Genomic DNA, 15,267 nt, shown 5'->3' with positions numbered 1-15,267 from the left:
GGAGAGCATATATATCGGAAAGACCCTGAGCAAACAGCACTTTCCTCTCTTTTCTTGAGGCCAGCAAACCTGTGACTGAAGCATCTATAATTCAAGCAGCACTGACATGTTTGTCACAACAAATCACAAACACCCATTTCAACAAAGTCTTCATTAATGCTTTGAGCAAACAGATAACATGTAAGTAAAGATCTTTTAACATCACATATAAAACACAGCAGATCTGATTCTCTTGTCAATGGTCACAATACACACTATACACTGGGGACCTGTCATGGCATTTTTCCCAAAAGGAAGAGTTCTGCTGAACTTGAATCAATGGAAAAACATTAGAAGACAAAACAATCTAATAAAAATCTTGTTTATCACCCACCATCTGTAGCAATTATAGCTGCCTTCTGCATTTATTATTCCTGCACATGTTACTTCTGCATACACTTTTTACTTGCAGCAAGTAATATAATGTATGAAACATTTGTCAGTCAAATCTTGCTGTTTATAGTTCCTGAGTTACACGTCCATCAACCTAAGTTAAATCCTGACATCACTGTATACTGCATGGTTCCTCAGTAGCAAGTTGCTACTTTGCAGTTGAAGTAACAATTTATCCATTCTGCAGGAGAATGAGATCAGCTTTCAATCCCTTCTGGAGTGACTGCTGCCTTTAGTGGTGAACATCCTCCATCTGACTCTTGATAGCATCAGGAATCATCCAGTGTTTTCAACATATCAAAAAGTTTCTTCTGATTTACTTCATCTAAGCCTTTCATTACCTCCATGCTAAACGTATTATCTGAAATGGTATCAATGAAATGAAATCAATCCACAATACTATTAAAGGTAAAGTCATTCAAAATGTAATCCTCTACAGTGAGAGAAACGTCTATCAATAGATAAAGAGAAAAAAACACATTGCTAATCAAGAAGGCCAACTTGTGCTTTAAAGAACAAAAATCTCCACATTTCACAAGTCCTAACAGCTACATCAACAAATTAAACATTTATTTTCGCAGCAGGCTGAAAATGCCAAAGCATATTCAGGGCCCTTATTCTTGAAATGTTCGTAGCACCATGAATTCATAACTTCGATTGTACCCATTGTTGCGAATAGGCCTAAGAAGTTCATAGGGCTAGGAACGTTCGAGAATAGCAAACCTGAAAATCAAAGCATGATAAACAATGAGTTTGAACGAAGGCTGCTTTGGAACAGTGCATTTTTTAAATTAAGTCCTGTCAGCTAAATACAGAGAGCAAGGTTGCAGGTCTTGAAAGCTTACTATGTTCGTGAAACCTGTGAGAACAAGTACTGTGCTGACAAGCTACAACTCATAATCAGAGATTAAGACCTAACCAAGTAAGAGATGAATCTCTGCAGCAGCACTTCATACTGACTTACATGTTATTAGTTTATCTGCATGCTATGACAATATGTCAACTTAGACATACTTGTACATGGACTGCTGACTGACATACTGGTCAACAATGAAAACATGTAAAATAACATGTTTACCTTTCCCCATTAAGAATTCAGCACAGACAGCTTTCTCACAAAACACCGCTGTTTGTGCCTGGTCTGAGTTCCAACCACTCTTCAGAATGAAATGGTAGGCAGGCCACCATGACTTGCGCTCCTGCCAGCAGTCTTGCACCACAGAGATGTTTAATGCTAGCTTGCTGGAAGACATGAAATTCAGTGAAAGAGTGAGTTTAGTTCTACACCACTTTTAGCAACATTCCAGGAATATCACGATGGTGGACACATGAAATGGGCTTCACACATTGTACCTATGTGGGGAATCAAACCTGGCTCTTCGGTGTGAAGAGCGAACACTTTAACCACTTAGGTCATCCACCAACCATATGAAGATCCATAAGTTGCTTACCAAACATGGGCTGCAATAATCTCTAATTTTTTAACACAGATTGACCTGAACTAACCTATCACATATCTGTTCATTGGTAAGCATTAGAACTTATAAGAATGACTTTTGTCTAATTTTCAACAATCAATCAGAACAAATCTCACACTCCAACTAATAATCATGTTCTAAAATGATAAAGGGATGCAACTCTTATTGGGGACTTTGTTTTCTTATAACAAAGGAAATGCTTCCAGCAATCATTTACATATGCTGAGAGCACCTGGGCATATGGGAGATAAATATCAAAAGTAACCAGGTACATGTTTTATATTTACACACAAACTACAGTATTTGTCTCACTTAAACACAGGAATACATAGTAACACACAAATTAATAATGTACCGCATGAACTGTAAACTAAAATGCATGATACAGCAGCACATATTACAACAAACTATTTTAAATTTAAAAAGTTGTTACCTTGAATATATATGTTGCAAGTATTTCCTAAATTTCTTCCATGACGTCAAATTGTGTTGCCAGTTACAGTAGTCCAGCAGGTTGAACAGCAGCAACCCAACTGAGTGACAATCTGAGGGATTGCATGTACATTTATTGATCTTTGTTTCGTTTGAAACTATGAGTGACAGTCGTCCTGGAAAAGATTGGTCTAAACCCTAACACAAACAATTTTCTCACTAGCATTCAGCTCAACATTGATGAAGCTACTCAGATACTCACATAAATGGAATATATTGTAGTATGTCGTTACTAAAACAACTGAGGTGCATTGTCTCATTAAACAATGGAGTAATACAGGTGGAAAAAGGAATAAACTCCAAGGATCAATTTAAAGAAACCCTCAGAAAGTTTGCTCACTGACAACAAAAGGCAGGATGACATTTTACTATAACATTAGTATCAACAGGAACCATTTTCCAGGTGTTTTCATCATGCAATCACAATCACTTTATTAGTTTTCTTTCACTATATTTACTAGTTTTACATATTCTGCATACAAATATGTAAGACATACCATTTAAAAGGTAACACAACTTCAAGATGAGAGGATTTGATGGGTCCCTCTTAGCAAGCCCCTGAAACAAAAAAGATTGAACAATGAAGTGTCAATGGAACAATGATAGGTGCAATCTTCAATGAGAGATAAGCAACTCTCACATAACTCTATAAGGATTTTTATATTTATACACTACACCATCACATTTTGAGAAACTCTATATACTGAATTAACTTCACATTTTAATGATTATGAATAAACATAAATTGGGATGAAAATAATTGTATATGGAACAAAAGGAATCATAGCTTTAGCCTTACACTCAAGACTCTGTCACCTTACTTGATATATGTGCAATTGGACATAATATTATTTCTAAAATTATTACTCTTATATTGTGACATGTGTGTATACATGCTTGCATGTGTTTGAGTACATCCAACTACATCCTTCTACCATACTGACACTGAGCTGATCATTACTCCATCCTCGGAATGCTGAGTGCCAGGCAGAGTACAAATATCATCTTGTGATGTTAATTTGGCACAACATGAGCAGAGGATCAAACTGTTCCTCTCACCTGGCAGATGCTCAATCCACAACACTGGTTCTCCCATTACCTTAAGGCACTTTATCTCAGTCCACAACACTGGTTCTCCCCTTACCATAAGGCACTTTATCTCAATCCACAACACTGGTTCTACCCTTACCTTAAGGCACTTTATCTCAATCCACAACACTGGTTCTCCCCTTACCTTAAGGCACTTTATCTCAATCCACAACACTGGTTCTCCCCTTACCTTAAGGCACTTTATCTCAATCCACAACACTGGTTCTCCCCTTACCTTAAGGCACTTTATCTTGTCTTCATCTGGAGCACCATGTTGGACATAGAAGTCATAGATGTATCGGTGAGAGTTGGGGTTGTCTGGTTTCTGGTCCCGATATCTGGTCAGTACCTTCAGGGCTGCATCTTTCCCCTCAACCTCCTCCTTCATCTGTAAGGTACAGCAACACAAACACTAGTCATATACTGGTATGTACTTGAGTTTATTCTAACAATATAATGGCAGGGGACATTAGGAATAGGCTTCACATGTTGTGCCCATATGGGGAATCAGGGTGCCATTGTACAAAACATCCTTTGTGCTAAGACTACCTTAAGCCTACTTAAGGATTGGGAGTTACAGTCACCTCAGCGCTAAGATCGCTTTATACCCCAACACCTGGTTCCTCTGTGTGATGGGCAATTACTTTAAAAACTGGGTTACCCCAACCCCAAGGCCAGCTGAAACATTTGGAGGTGGCTGCTTTAAATAAGAAGGCTTTGAAATGTCTTGCATTTCAATGATTCATTCCATTAAATATTTCAGTGCCAAGGAACCTGATACCTTCATTTTATAAAATCTGCTTACATTCCATTTAAGACATGTTCTGCTGATACCTGTACAAGTTTGACGATGAACGTATCCCAAACACCTGGCTGGTCACACAAATCATCCATCAGCTTGATGGCCTTGTTGGCATGGTGGACTATCCTCATCTCATCATAGTTAGCTTGGGATGATGACTGCCACGTAACTGCACATTAAGTTAAGAGTTACTTGATGCTGTTTAAAAAAGCTGTGTGCATGTCTACAAGAATGATAGGGCTATATGATATGCTGGTATTAGTCTATCAATGTACATCTAGTGCTTGCCCACAAGGATAATATGCTGCAATTTAACATGTACAACCTACTTGGATATACCCGTTGATAAGACAGTTTTGGAGATTAGAGTATACACTTTCTGTCATCCAAGTACATCTTTCCAAACTCGAGGTATCTAATTTTTGCTGCCATGAAAATAGATAAAAATGTCCTTAGCAGTACTAATACTTTGTATCCACTTGGCCATATCTTGATGCTCCAAGTTTGTTCCTGCTAAGTTCATGGCACATGGCAGGGGAAGGCACACCCATACACATGACAACGTCTGGAGCAGTTGCTTGAAGCAGAGACCATATATTATATGGTCTCTGCTTGAAGCTAGTTGTTACAAAAAGTTGCTTTAATAGTCTCTCACATTGTGATGTGTCTGTAATTGACCCGGCAGCTGGAAAATCTGAGGGAGACAACTGCTTACTTTGAGATGCACTAGATCTCTCATGAAACATGGGCCATGATCATATTTTCAATTTAAAACTTGTATCTTCAACATAATATCTATAATAAAGTTTTATGACTTTTTAAAACTTTCTTGAAAATGTGTGTACAATTTCATGTTTCAAGAATGTAATTTTCTTTATATTTCATACTTACCCTGACTCATGTTGCTTATCTCCTCTTCCCCGGCGAAGGCAGTGGAACACCTGAAATCCCTTGAAGTTACCTTCTAAAAGAAGCGGACGTAAAATACACTCACCCACGTATAGCCTCCCCTTGCCCACACTACTGGTCATGTGACCTGCCATGCTCTTTACTCTCTCGTTGTACATTGCCCGACACGAGAATAAAGTAATTCAGCGTGCCTGTGCGGCGCGACTGGGAGGACTATTGTCACGAGTCAGGATAAGTATAAAATATCAATTTTATTCAGAAAATTACATATTTTACCTTATCCTGACTCATGCTTATTGCTTACAGAATCCAATGGAAACGGCGGTGGGTCTGCTCAAGCTGGATTCTGCTGGCTGTCAAAATTACTTATATTCAACCAAAGGCTTCGTTGACTGGAATGTGGTGATATCGAAAGTAACTAGCATCCTGCTAGTTTCTGATGCAACTAAATGTCAAGATATTGTAATCAAGACTAGTTATGACCCCTCTTCATGTACAAGTATCTTCATTATGAGTACAGGATCCTAATCACTCATGCTAGTCTGTTTAAGACGTGCGCATGGGCTTTCCACAATTATACTCCGCAGAGTGTCTGGCTTTCATAAGTCACTTGATAAACCGGGTGAGTGAACTCAGTGCCTTCGAGGAACTGTTAGTTGCTGAGCAACGACAAGAGACCCAAACTGATGAATGCCAGAGACATCCTCTGTGGCTATGTCTCGTAGATAATGGTTGCCAAACACCATGTTTGACTTCCAAAAGCAGCCCTCCATTATAGTTGATAGCGAGCAATTCCCATGTAGTGCTAGTGTAGAGGCAAAGGCTCTGACATAATGTGGGTTGGAGGCTCACGGAGGATCCAATCATGCTGCTTTATTGGCTCTCAATATAACAGCTATGATCTACACTGAGATAGTGTCGCGGGATTCTTTCGCGGTATGTGGAATTGTCTATCCAGTTGACCTGGCAGTTGATTTTCCGCAATAAAATCCCTTCGTAGACCCCGATGAGCTGTCTGCAGATGATTTGCATCAAAGATCATTCGGTTGGAGTCTAGAGCATGAATTTGTGACATGCGTGCAGCTGTTGCTAAGGTAAGCTAAAAACAGCGTCTTCTGAATTAGCAGTTCCAATGAGATCCGATTAAGCGATTCTTACGCATCACTTGTGAGATGTTGAAGTACAATGTTTAGATCCCATGCTGTTGATCTTCAAACTTGAAGGACTGTAGGAAGGCAAATAGCTCAGGTACTTCAGTCAGCTTGTTTCCGTTTCCATGGTGACAACTGAACTGAGTGCTGTTAAGTGTAGATAATGTAGAGCCTTTCAGACCTCTGGAAAGTCGTAAGTGACATAAATATTCTGCTATCTGCAGATACATTACCTTCAGCTGTCTCAGTAGTCATGAGGTCCAAGTATTGAAGACAAGGCTGGTATGTGGAACTATGTGTCCGGTTGACCTGACAGCTGTCTGATTTTCTCAATGACTCTTTGTGGAAGCGCTGGAGGGGGAAATGCGAATGCGTTTTGTCCTACCCACGAGATGCCGAGAGAGTCTAATGCCCAAGTTAACGGATCTGGAACTGGTGACAAAAAGGTTGCTGACTGTTAATTGAACCTTGTTGCAAATAAGTCCATTTGCAGTGATCTGGACCTCCAGCTGATTAGTTAAAACGTGTCTTGATTCAGCATATACTCTGTTGGTGATCGACAAAGAGGGCGAGATAAGGCGTCTGCCATATGCAGGATGTTGCAGGCTCCTGGTATGCGAGCTACTTTTATTTGGAAATTCAGACTGTCGGCCACGTCAAAGAGATGTGTCTGCCTAAAGAGGGTTGTAGAATGCAGGCTCTAATATGTAAATTCCTGCGCAAACATTGACTGCCGAGTTTACTATAGCAGGTATGATCTCAAGATGTCCAGCATCGTAAACAGCGTCAGTCAGGACATGAAACCATGACTCAGGAACCGCTGTCATAGACGTAGTAGTAGGCATCTTCGTCTGGTCCTATCCTGAGGTGACGTGAGCAGACCGAGTAGACATTATCACTGACATTGTGATAACACTGACAGTAGAACTTGTTCTAATCACTGGCTTGAACTTCAACCCACCGATCCTGGGACAGCGATGTATCTTAACGTAGTGATGAATCAAATTCCGAGGAGTTAGATTTTCAAGACATTCGAGCTGAGTTAGCAGCCTGATAGTGAAGTTCAACTGTAGACTGAGTTGACTGCTCCCATGATGAGCTTGTACACCATGAAGATGCGTCATTCTTCATCTTCAGATCATCAATGAAGAACAAGTTGACATGTCAAGGAAGTCTATTTATAGCTGGCTGGCTGTCCAATCTGAAACTGCCATTCATTGCTGCAAGCCTCCTGATAGGCAATGTTGAGTCTGCTGTAGAAGATCTCTATGCCGTCTGAACAATCAAATGATGCTGTAGACTGCTAATCTATTGTGTAAACGACATCTTTCCATCATTAAATGACTGTAGGTCAAATGTAGATGACTTCCTAACACTGGAAAAATAACATCACATTCTGCGCAGGGCGTTGTCTCTCGAGGACCAATCAGATTGTAGATGTAATGTCACTGGCTTTCTTTACAATCAGATTGTAGATGTAATGTCACTGGCTTTCTTTACAAGGCGTTGTCTCTCGGGGACCAATCAGATTGTAGAGTGATGTCACCGGTGTAGCAGATAACTGATCATCATGAAATCTTGTTCAAATGGTGATACCCTTGCTAGCATTAAGGCTTGTCCGCAACCATGCTGTTTGGTGAGCACGAGTCTAGATGAGTAAAGTGCGTGAAAAAACTTCCGCCGCTTGAAGCTGATGTCTGCCAGGTAGATGTGTCCATCATCTCTTGTGATCGGAGGTGTAGTTTGCCGTGGTATGTTGCAGTCATCTCGAATAATCTTCGTGACATATTCGTCATTGAGAATTCCCACTTCTTCCAGTCGAATTGAAGACATTCACCCACTGGAGACGGTTGTACGGGAACGGCTGAGGGTGGAAAACTCCAGTCGTTTCGACCCTGATCTTCAATGTTTACCTCCTGGACTCTCCAGTATTAAACTTCTTATTTCTCATTCTGTGGACTCTGGAGAACTTGGTCTTGTTAGTGAACGCTGACTTGTCTGCTTGAGCACCGTTGTCAAGGTGTCGATGGACATGATCATCATAACTTCTCTAAAGTCTTGGGCAATCATCCTTGCTACCTCTTCAATCTTGTCGAGGTAGTACATTCAGCCCCGCAGTAGTTGAGATGAGGTGTTCGGAAGTAACTGCTGATCCTTCTTTTGAGTGAGAAAAGTTGACAGGAACATTCCCTCTTCCTTGTTGACAGGATTGCTGAACTTGAGATGAGAGTCTAAATCGAGCCCGACCGAATGTCATCTATCTTGTAAGATCGTTGCAGGGACTGCTGACGATCTTGTATGCCCTGTCTACATCTGGTGCTCTGATGGAGGGCTCCACATGGTGAAGAGGGAAGTGACGAGTGTTGAAAGGTAGATATCGTAGAAATTGTAGATATTGGAACTATCGCCGGAAACGTTAACGCATGTCTTCCTTCTTCATTCTATAAGTGTTGGGTTAGTTGGATGGTGAGACTATGTCCCGACCATTCATGATCCACGATATGACTTCTGAGTCCGAAAAGAGGGTTTCTTCCAGAGATGATGATCGGTAGTATCTGTCTTCATCCTTCCATGAGTGCAACACATTCGATGGATGCCGATGATCCTTCTTATGTGAGTCCAGGTCTGAAGGGGACGATGACTGCTGATGGCGCCTTCGACGAGCTGGAGAGACTGATGAAGATCTTCTTCACTGATGAGTAGACCTGTGAGCACACTCACCCATGTGACCGTGTGGGCTGCGACGGAATGATAAGGACGATGGTGACGATCCTCCTGAGCATGTGCATGCATACACCTCCTCTTCATCCTCTGGAGTGAGTGAAGATCTAATTGAGTGCTTACACGGCGCAGCAGTTGATGCAGTTGAAGATTGTAGTCTTTGTTCTTCTTCAACATGACTTCCACACTCATGTTGCATGAAGGCGTCTGCGTTGAATGACTGCGTTGAGTGCAGTCACGGCTGACTCGTAGAGGTGTCTGCTGTGACGACTGAGGCTGCTGCTGAAGTCTGCATTGTCGGACGACTCGGACAATGCAGTCATAGTCGATCTAGGAGCAGCAGTCGACGTAGTTGAAGATTGTAGTCTTCGTTCTTCTTCAACTTGACCTTCCAAGCTCATGTTGCATCAATGGTGGCTCATCATAGATATGTTGTTCCTGTAGAGAGAAGATCTCGTCACCACAGGACTTCTTCGTTGAAGAATGTTGATTCTGTGCAGATGACTTCGTCTCCGACAACAATGGTGATCTGGACTTCTTAGGCTGTGATGGGCCTGTTCCAGGTGAAGTACTCTTCTGTGGTCTAGGGGACGACTCGCTGGATGCAAGGTATAACCCTGGGGACAAGCCTGACTGATAACTGGAACAAAATTCAGCAGTTAATGAAAAAAAAACGGTTACCAAAAGCTAAATCACCCAATTAGACATGACTAATGGAAGTCGACATTGCCTGTCCCTCGCATGCCTGTGAAAAGAACAAATTTATGCAACAGATTCTGAAACAGATACATTTCTGTAAAATTCACAGCAAATAGTGGAAGAACATAAGTTCTTACACGCTGGAGAAACTAAAAGCGGGTCAACCGCTGACAGTGGTAATTTACACTGTAAACACGATTTCATCAACTGAGACAAAGTCAACACACAATAATTACGAATAAACAAATTGTGATACATATACATAAACCAAAAACTGCATATGACATAAATATAGTTAAAGGACCGAAATAATTGAAAAACTTATCGCCGTAGTGGAGACTCCAGGTAACTCAAGCTGCCCTGGTCGGGCGATAAGGAGAGAGTGAAGAGCATGACAGGTCTCATGACCGGTTGCGCCGGAAAGGGGAGGCTATATGTGGGTAAGTGTAATTTACGTCTGCTTCTTTTAGAAGGGAGCTCCATGGGATTTCAGGTGTTCCACTGCCATCGCCAGGGAAGAGGAGAAAAGCAATAAGCATGAGTCAAGATAAGGAAAAATTATATGTTACTTATCTTTGATATCTAGAAATATCTCGACATAGATGATAATTGTAACCACCTTCTGTATCTTTCCCTTGAATGTCATGTTTGAGTTTCAGCCACTCAATGTAATATACCAGCCCCTTGTAGGCCTTGTAGACAAAGGGAGGGTGAGATGAAAGGTTCACTGTTTTTTCAAAGCCACGTCTTTTAACCTAAACAAAGACATGTAGGATACATACCATAGGTAGAATCAATGGTAGGAGTATGATAAGTACATGTAGTAGATTCCATTTCTGGATCATCTTTTGTAGAACTTACCTTGCATGCCCACAAATGTACCAAACCATTTAGTACTACATTTTGTACAAATAGATGCATTACTGCCTAAAAATGAATTAGTTCAAAAACCATAAAAAGAAACCATCTGCAGTGAGCCCAAAACTGAGATGGATTAATGATCCTTGCACATTTTGCTACAGTTTGAAAATCCATGGAACTCTTTAATCTAGACCAAAAGGAACACCTGACTTCTTAATTTCAGAGTGTTTCATATTCCCTGTGTGTTTCTTGACAGAAAAATCCGATGATTGACATCATGAGTCAAGATCCGCAATGTCACCTCTTGACTTTTAATCACAGGATTCCAAGTTAGTTATCACTTTTGGCAAGCAATAGGGTTATGGCGACAAGTTAATGCTTGCCCTGATTTGTTAATTTCAGAATCCAGTAAGGATAATAAAGAGTTTCCTGTGGGAGCACAAGATTAATGACATGATAACTTAATCATGTTAAATCACAGGCCATCATGATAAGAATGTAGACTAGAAACCTTGAGTCTGGAGGTAGTTGAAGCATCTGATATTCTCCCTTGCTGTAACAGGTACATCACATACTCAAGTATCAAATCCTCGGCATGCAAGTCCTTAAAATGTTTCAACTGCCTGAAACAAATATTGTACATCTATTATCAAGGATGTCATTGAAATTGTTAGTAGGGATAAACATATCAACTTTTACTGAATACAGCACTATAAATATGTATAAATATTTATTATGCATATTCTGTAAAATCTGCATAGCCTATGCAATGGTATGCTTAAAATATTAATGAAAGGTGGAACACATACACAATTTATGGGATATTCATTTACATATCCGGTGCCTGAATTGAAGTGACAATATTTTAACTGCCTTAGTAACATTTAAAAATAAGATGTTTTTTTCTCATTGGTCCCTATCTCAAAATCCACCATGAGAAGAAATTTGAAATATGGTCAGCTCTATTCGAACCTGAACAACTGTGCTATGAAAACATCATTTTCTTTAGAGTTGCTGTACATAACTTCCATTCCTGCCTGGAACAAAAGAAAATCTCTCTGACTGAATGTGTTGAGAAAGGCTTGTGTGAGATTGCTCTCAGGAGCATCACGTACAGCTATAGCTGTATGATTGTAGCATGTAAATGATTAAGTATTAACCAGATAATCCTCTGACCTGTATAAGCAAAGATCCACATTATCTGGTGAGTAAGTGAGTATGGTTTTACACTGCCTCTAGCAATATTCCAGCAATATTCCAGCCATATCATTTTTAGATACCAGAAATGGGCTTCACACATTGTACCCATGTGGGGAAATGAACCTGGGTTTTCAGCTTGATGAGAGGACACTTTAACCATTAGGCTACCCCACTAACCCCCATTCTTTAGTTACAAATAAACTTTGAAATAACATCAACAAAGTCAACAAGCCTGAGAACCATGACTTTGACTCTGCCACCTTATGACAGTGTATGAAAAAAGCCAAAAACCCAGGCAGGCATCAGGGCTGTTAGCTTCAAAATGTTACCAACCCAAAGTGTATTTAACCAGACCAGACAATCCAAAGAATATTTCTGGAATATGTTTTCTAAAATTTTGACCAGACCACTGGGCTGGCTGTCTTTAAATTGAGACTGTATGTCAGAAGTCTAGCCTGTGTCAGGTGGTTGGACAGACCCATTTCATACACTGCTTATGACCTGCATAGGCTCTGAGGAACAGGTTCTAATCCAGAAGAATCCCCATCAGTCTTTTACATATTTACCTGTTGCTGAACATTACGGTACAAATGACACCTATGAGGATCATAACGAAGGGAAATGAAAGTGAGAGATATTATACAGTTGAACAAATTCTCGGTTGAGACAAATTCTTAGTTGTGTTGAACTCACCTCTCTGTCCCTTCTAATTTTCATATATTTATTGTTATTTCTATGGTGACAGATGTGTCAAACACTCAGATAAGCAGATTTTTTCATTTCCTTGGTGTCAAAGGGTTCACCACAAGAAGATTTGACTGTATGTATGTGTATGTAAAGTGCCAACAACACTGAAAGAAATCTGGTACAACACAAAGTCAAACACAATATTACCACTGGCATGGATCCCACAAACAAGGGTATAATTTAGTAATGTTTGTACTCAACGCTCGTGTCAAACTGTTGTTATCATGTAATGTATCTGTATAATGTGCGGTGGGGGTGAATATGTGAATAAAAACATCACATACAGCAAAGGTGAGTGTGGAACTTTGTGAAATACACAGCTACAGCTCATACACTTGGATTCTAACAATTCTTCCTCCTCTCTCCTTGATATGAAGAAAGTTCCAAGAAGCAGAACCCATAAACTCATTGGGATGAAAGTTATGTACACATTTATCCTAAAACATATTCAAATTTTTAAAAGGTTGTAGAAGACACCTGGGACAAGCATGCACCTTCCAAATGGTCTGGGAAGTTCCTTTAGGTTCATAAGCCAGGGCTTGCAGTATTTTCACAGCTCCAAGCCAGTTATGGGTCAGGAAACACTCATGCAGCAGTTTGAAGAATTGAGGGACAATATACGTGTGTCCTTTGGCTTTAGCTTGGTAGTCTAATCCAGATGCTACAACATACAGGAACAAGGTATACAAGTGCTCCTGAAAAAAAAAAACATCAATGTGACGGTTGCAGAAAATGTTAATTGCAAGAATAATGAGAGTTGAGAAAATTGCTATAAAGTAACTGTATCAAAGAAAGAATCAATTCGACTGATTACTTATTCTGTGACAGTAGAGGTACAGATCACCATATGCATTATATATTAATAGTGTTGTCTTTACTAAGCTGTCAGTCTTTGAAACGGAGTCAGAAGTACTGATTCCTGCTCAGGTTCTCTTGTCTTTTGCTCCCGGGGTAGAATAGGCCTTCAGCAACCCATGCTTGCCATAAAAGGCGACTCAGCTTGTCGTAAGAGGTGACTAACGGGATCGGGTGGTCAGGCTTGCTGACTTGGTTGACACATGTCATCGGTTCCCAGTTGCGCAGATTGATGCTCATGTTGTTGATCACTGGATTGTCTGGTCCAGACTCGATTATTTACAGACCGCCGCCATATAGCTGGAATATTGCTGAGTGCGGCGTAAAACTGAACTCACTCACTCACTCTTGTCTTTTGCTTTGTGAAGATGAAATCTGTTTCTAAAAATACTCCATGATTATTCTCACTTGTCATCTTGAAATCTTCACTCAACTGAAAAAACCATTGCTTGACAGACTCTTCATTTACTTCTTCATCCAGTGCTATGTAGCGATTATGAGTGCTCTTTGTTATCAGCACCAACAGTTCCTCCTGTGTATGACATACTCAAGATATACACAGAGAAAAGAAGTTAGACAAAATAATATTGTGTTTGACAGGACACTTTTTGCAGTGAAGACCGAGTTCACCATTTGATAAAAATATTCCAAGATATATCACCTATCAAAAGTTTAAACTCACTAGCATAAATGTAGCCACTTACCTCGGTCAACTGTTCTGAACTAGACTTTGCAAAATATTCCTTACTGTTTAAAGGAACTGTTTACACATGAACTGATGTATTTAAAACAAACTCATAACACTGAAAAGATTATTGTCATGAGTACCATAAATGATGAAACTCAGTGAAAATTGGTGAATTCTTGACAAAATTTACACCAATATGCAGCTGTTCCCATGCACGATATCTGCATATGCCTTTCAGCAATTTGATGCATAAAATGTATTCACAAATTTCATTTGCTTCAGTTATGTAGCGGGTTTCCTCTCGTTAATGGAGAAATTCTTCTAACTTTTTGACTGGTACTTTATATTCATGATTCCTTCACTTTGGATTGTTCAGTAAGTACTGTGAAACTACACACTAAAGTTAATATTATGGAATAATGATCAGAGAATTGCACGTTATTGACATTTGGTGAAGTCTACTTCATATGGTTTCTGCCTCTGATCCCCTTCATAACAGAATGTGACACCCGTACTGCTAAACAACACAAATTCTCTCCTCATCTGTATTCTCACTAAAACTGTTTGGTGATGATTTTAACACAGATCAATGAGCAGATGTGACTGATACTGAAGAAGTAATACAGCAATCTAAAGGGGAGACAATTTCTTATTTTATGAGCGCGTTGGTGTGTATTACCAGAAAACACATTATAAGTATTACATGATCTGTAGCATCGCCAGAGAGTAAAATGTAATGTAATGTTTCTGATTCTCAGAGGCTCACTTCTTGTATTTTTTCGACATTCATTACAGCCAGTATACTTGCTAAACGAATGTAAATAAATTCAACGAAATGAACTTGTGCTTCTGATTAATTCACATTGTCAAACGTTGGTCCCGCGAACGACAAAACTATTTTGTACATTCGTGACTAGTACAGACGTACCAAACGTAACAATGAATCTGACATGTCGTCGTCGTCATCATCATCCATGACGCCACCTAAACGCTGGGTAAACAGTTAAATGCAAGCAGACAGCACTTCCTCCACGTGGAAGAAATGTACTACTATACTAACAACATATATTATGGTGCACAATAATTAGAAATTTCATTTAAAAACCACTCAACCAACAGTCTTATATTGGACAGAAAATACTT

At 39.9% G+C, this 15,267-nt stretch overlaps 1 protein-coding gene across 1 annotated transcript; it reads right to left on the bottom strand.

Moving 5' to 3' along the window:
* Window positions 1–136: 136 nt before the first annotated feature.
* Window positions 137–15,187, bottom strand: LOC137293549 (TATA box-binding protein-associated factor RNA polymerase I subunit A-like). The gene is made up of 12 exons (XM_067824175.1): window positions 15,053–15,187; window positions 13,845–13,968; window positions 13,076–13,242; window positions 11,607–11,671; window positions 11,146–11,257; window positions 10,393–10,528; window positions 4,326–4,462; window positions 3,727–3,879; window positions 2,900–2,960; window positions 2,344–2,455; window positions 1,511–1,674; window positions 137–793 (listed from the first exon to the last, which is right to left on the bottom strand). The coding sequence occupies exons 1-12, from the start codon at window positions 15,098–15,100 to the stop codon at window positions 702–704; spliced, it is 1,371 nt and encodes a 456-aa protein (XP_067680276.1). The 5' UTR covers window positions 15,101–15,187; the 3' UTR covers window positions 137–701.
* Window positions 15,188–15,267: the final 80 nt, after the last annotated feature.

This window comes from Haliotis asinina, chromosome 8 (genome assembly GCF_037392515.1).
Source record: "Haliotis asinina isolate JCU_RB_2024 chromosome 8, JCU_Hal_asi_v2, whole genome shotgun sequence".
NCBI classification, from domain to species: domain Eukaryota; kingdom Metazoa; phylum Mollusca; class Gastropoda; order Lepetellida; family Haliotidae; genus Haliotis; species Haliotis asinina.
This window is presented reverse-complemented; position numbering and strand designations above follow the sequence as displayed.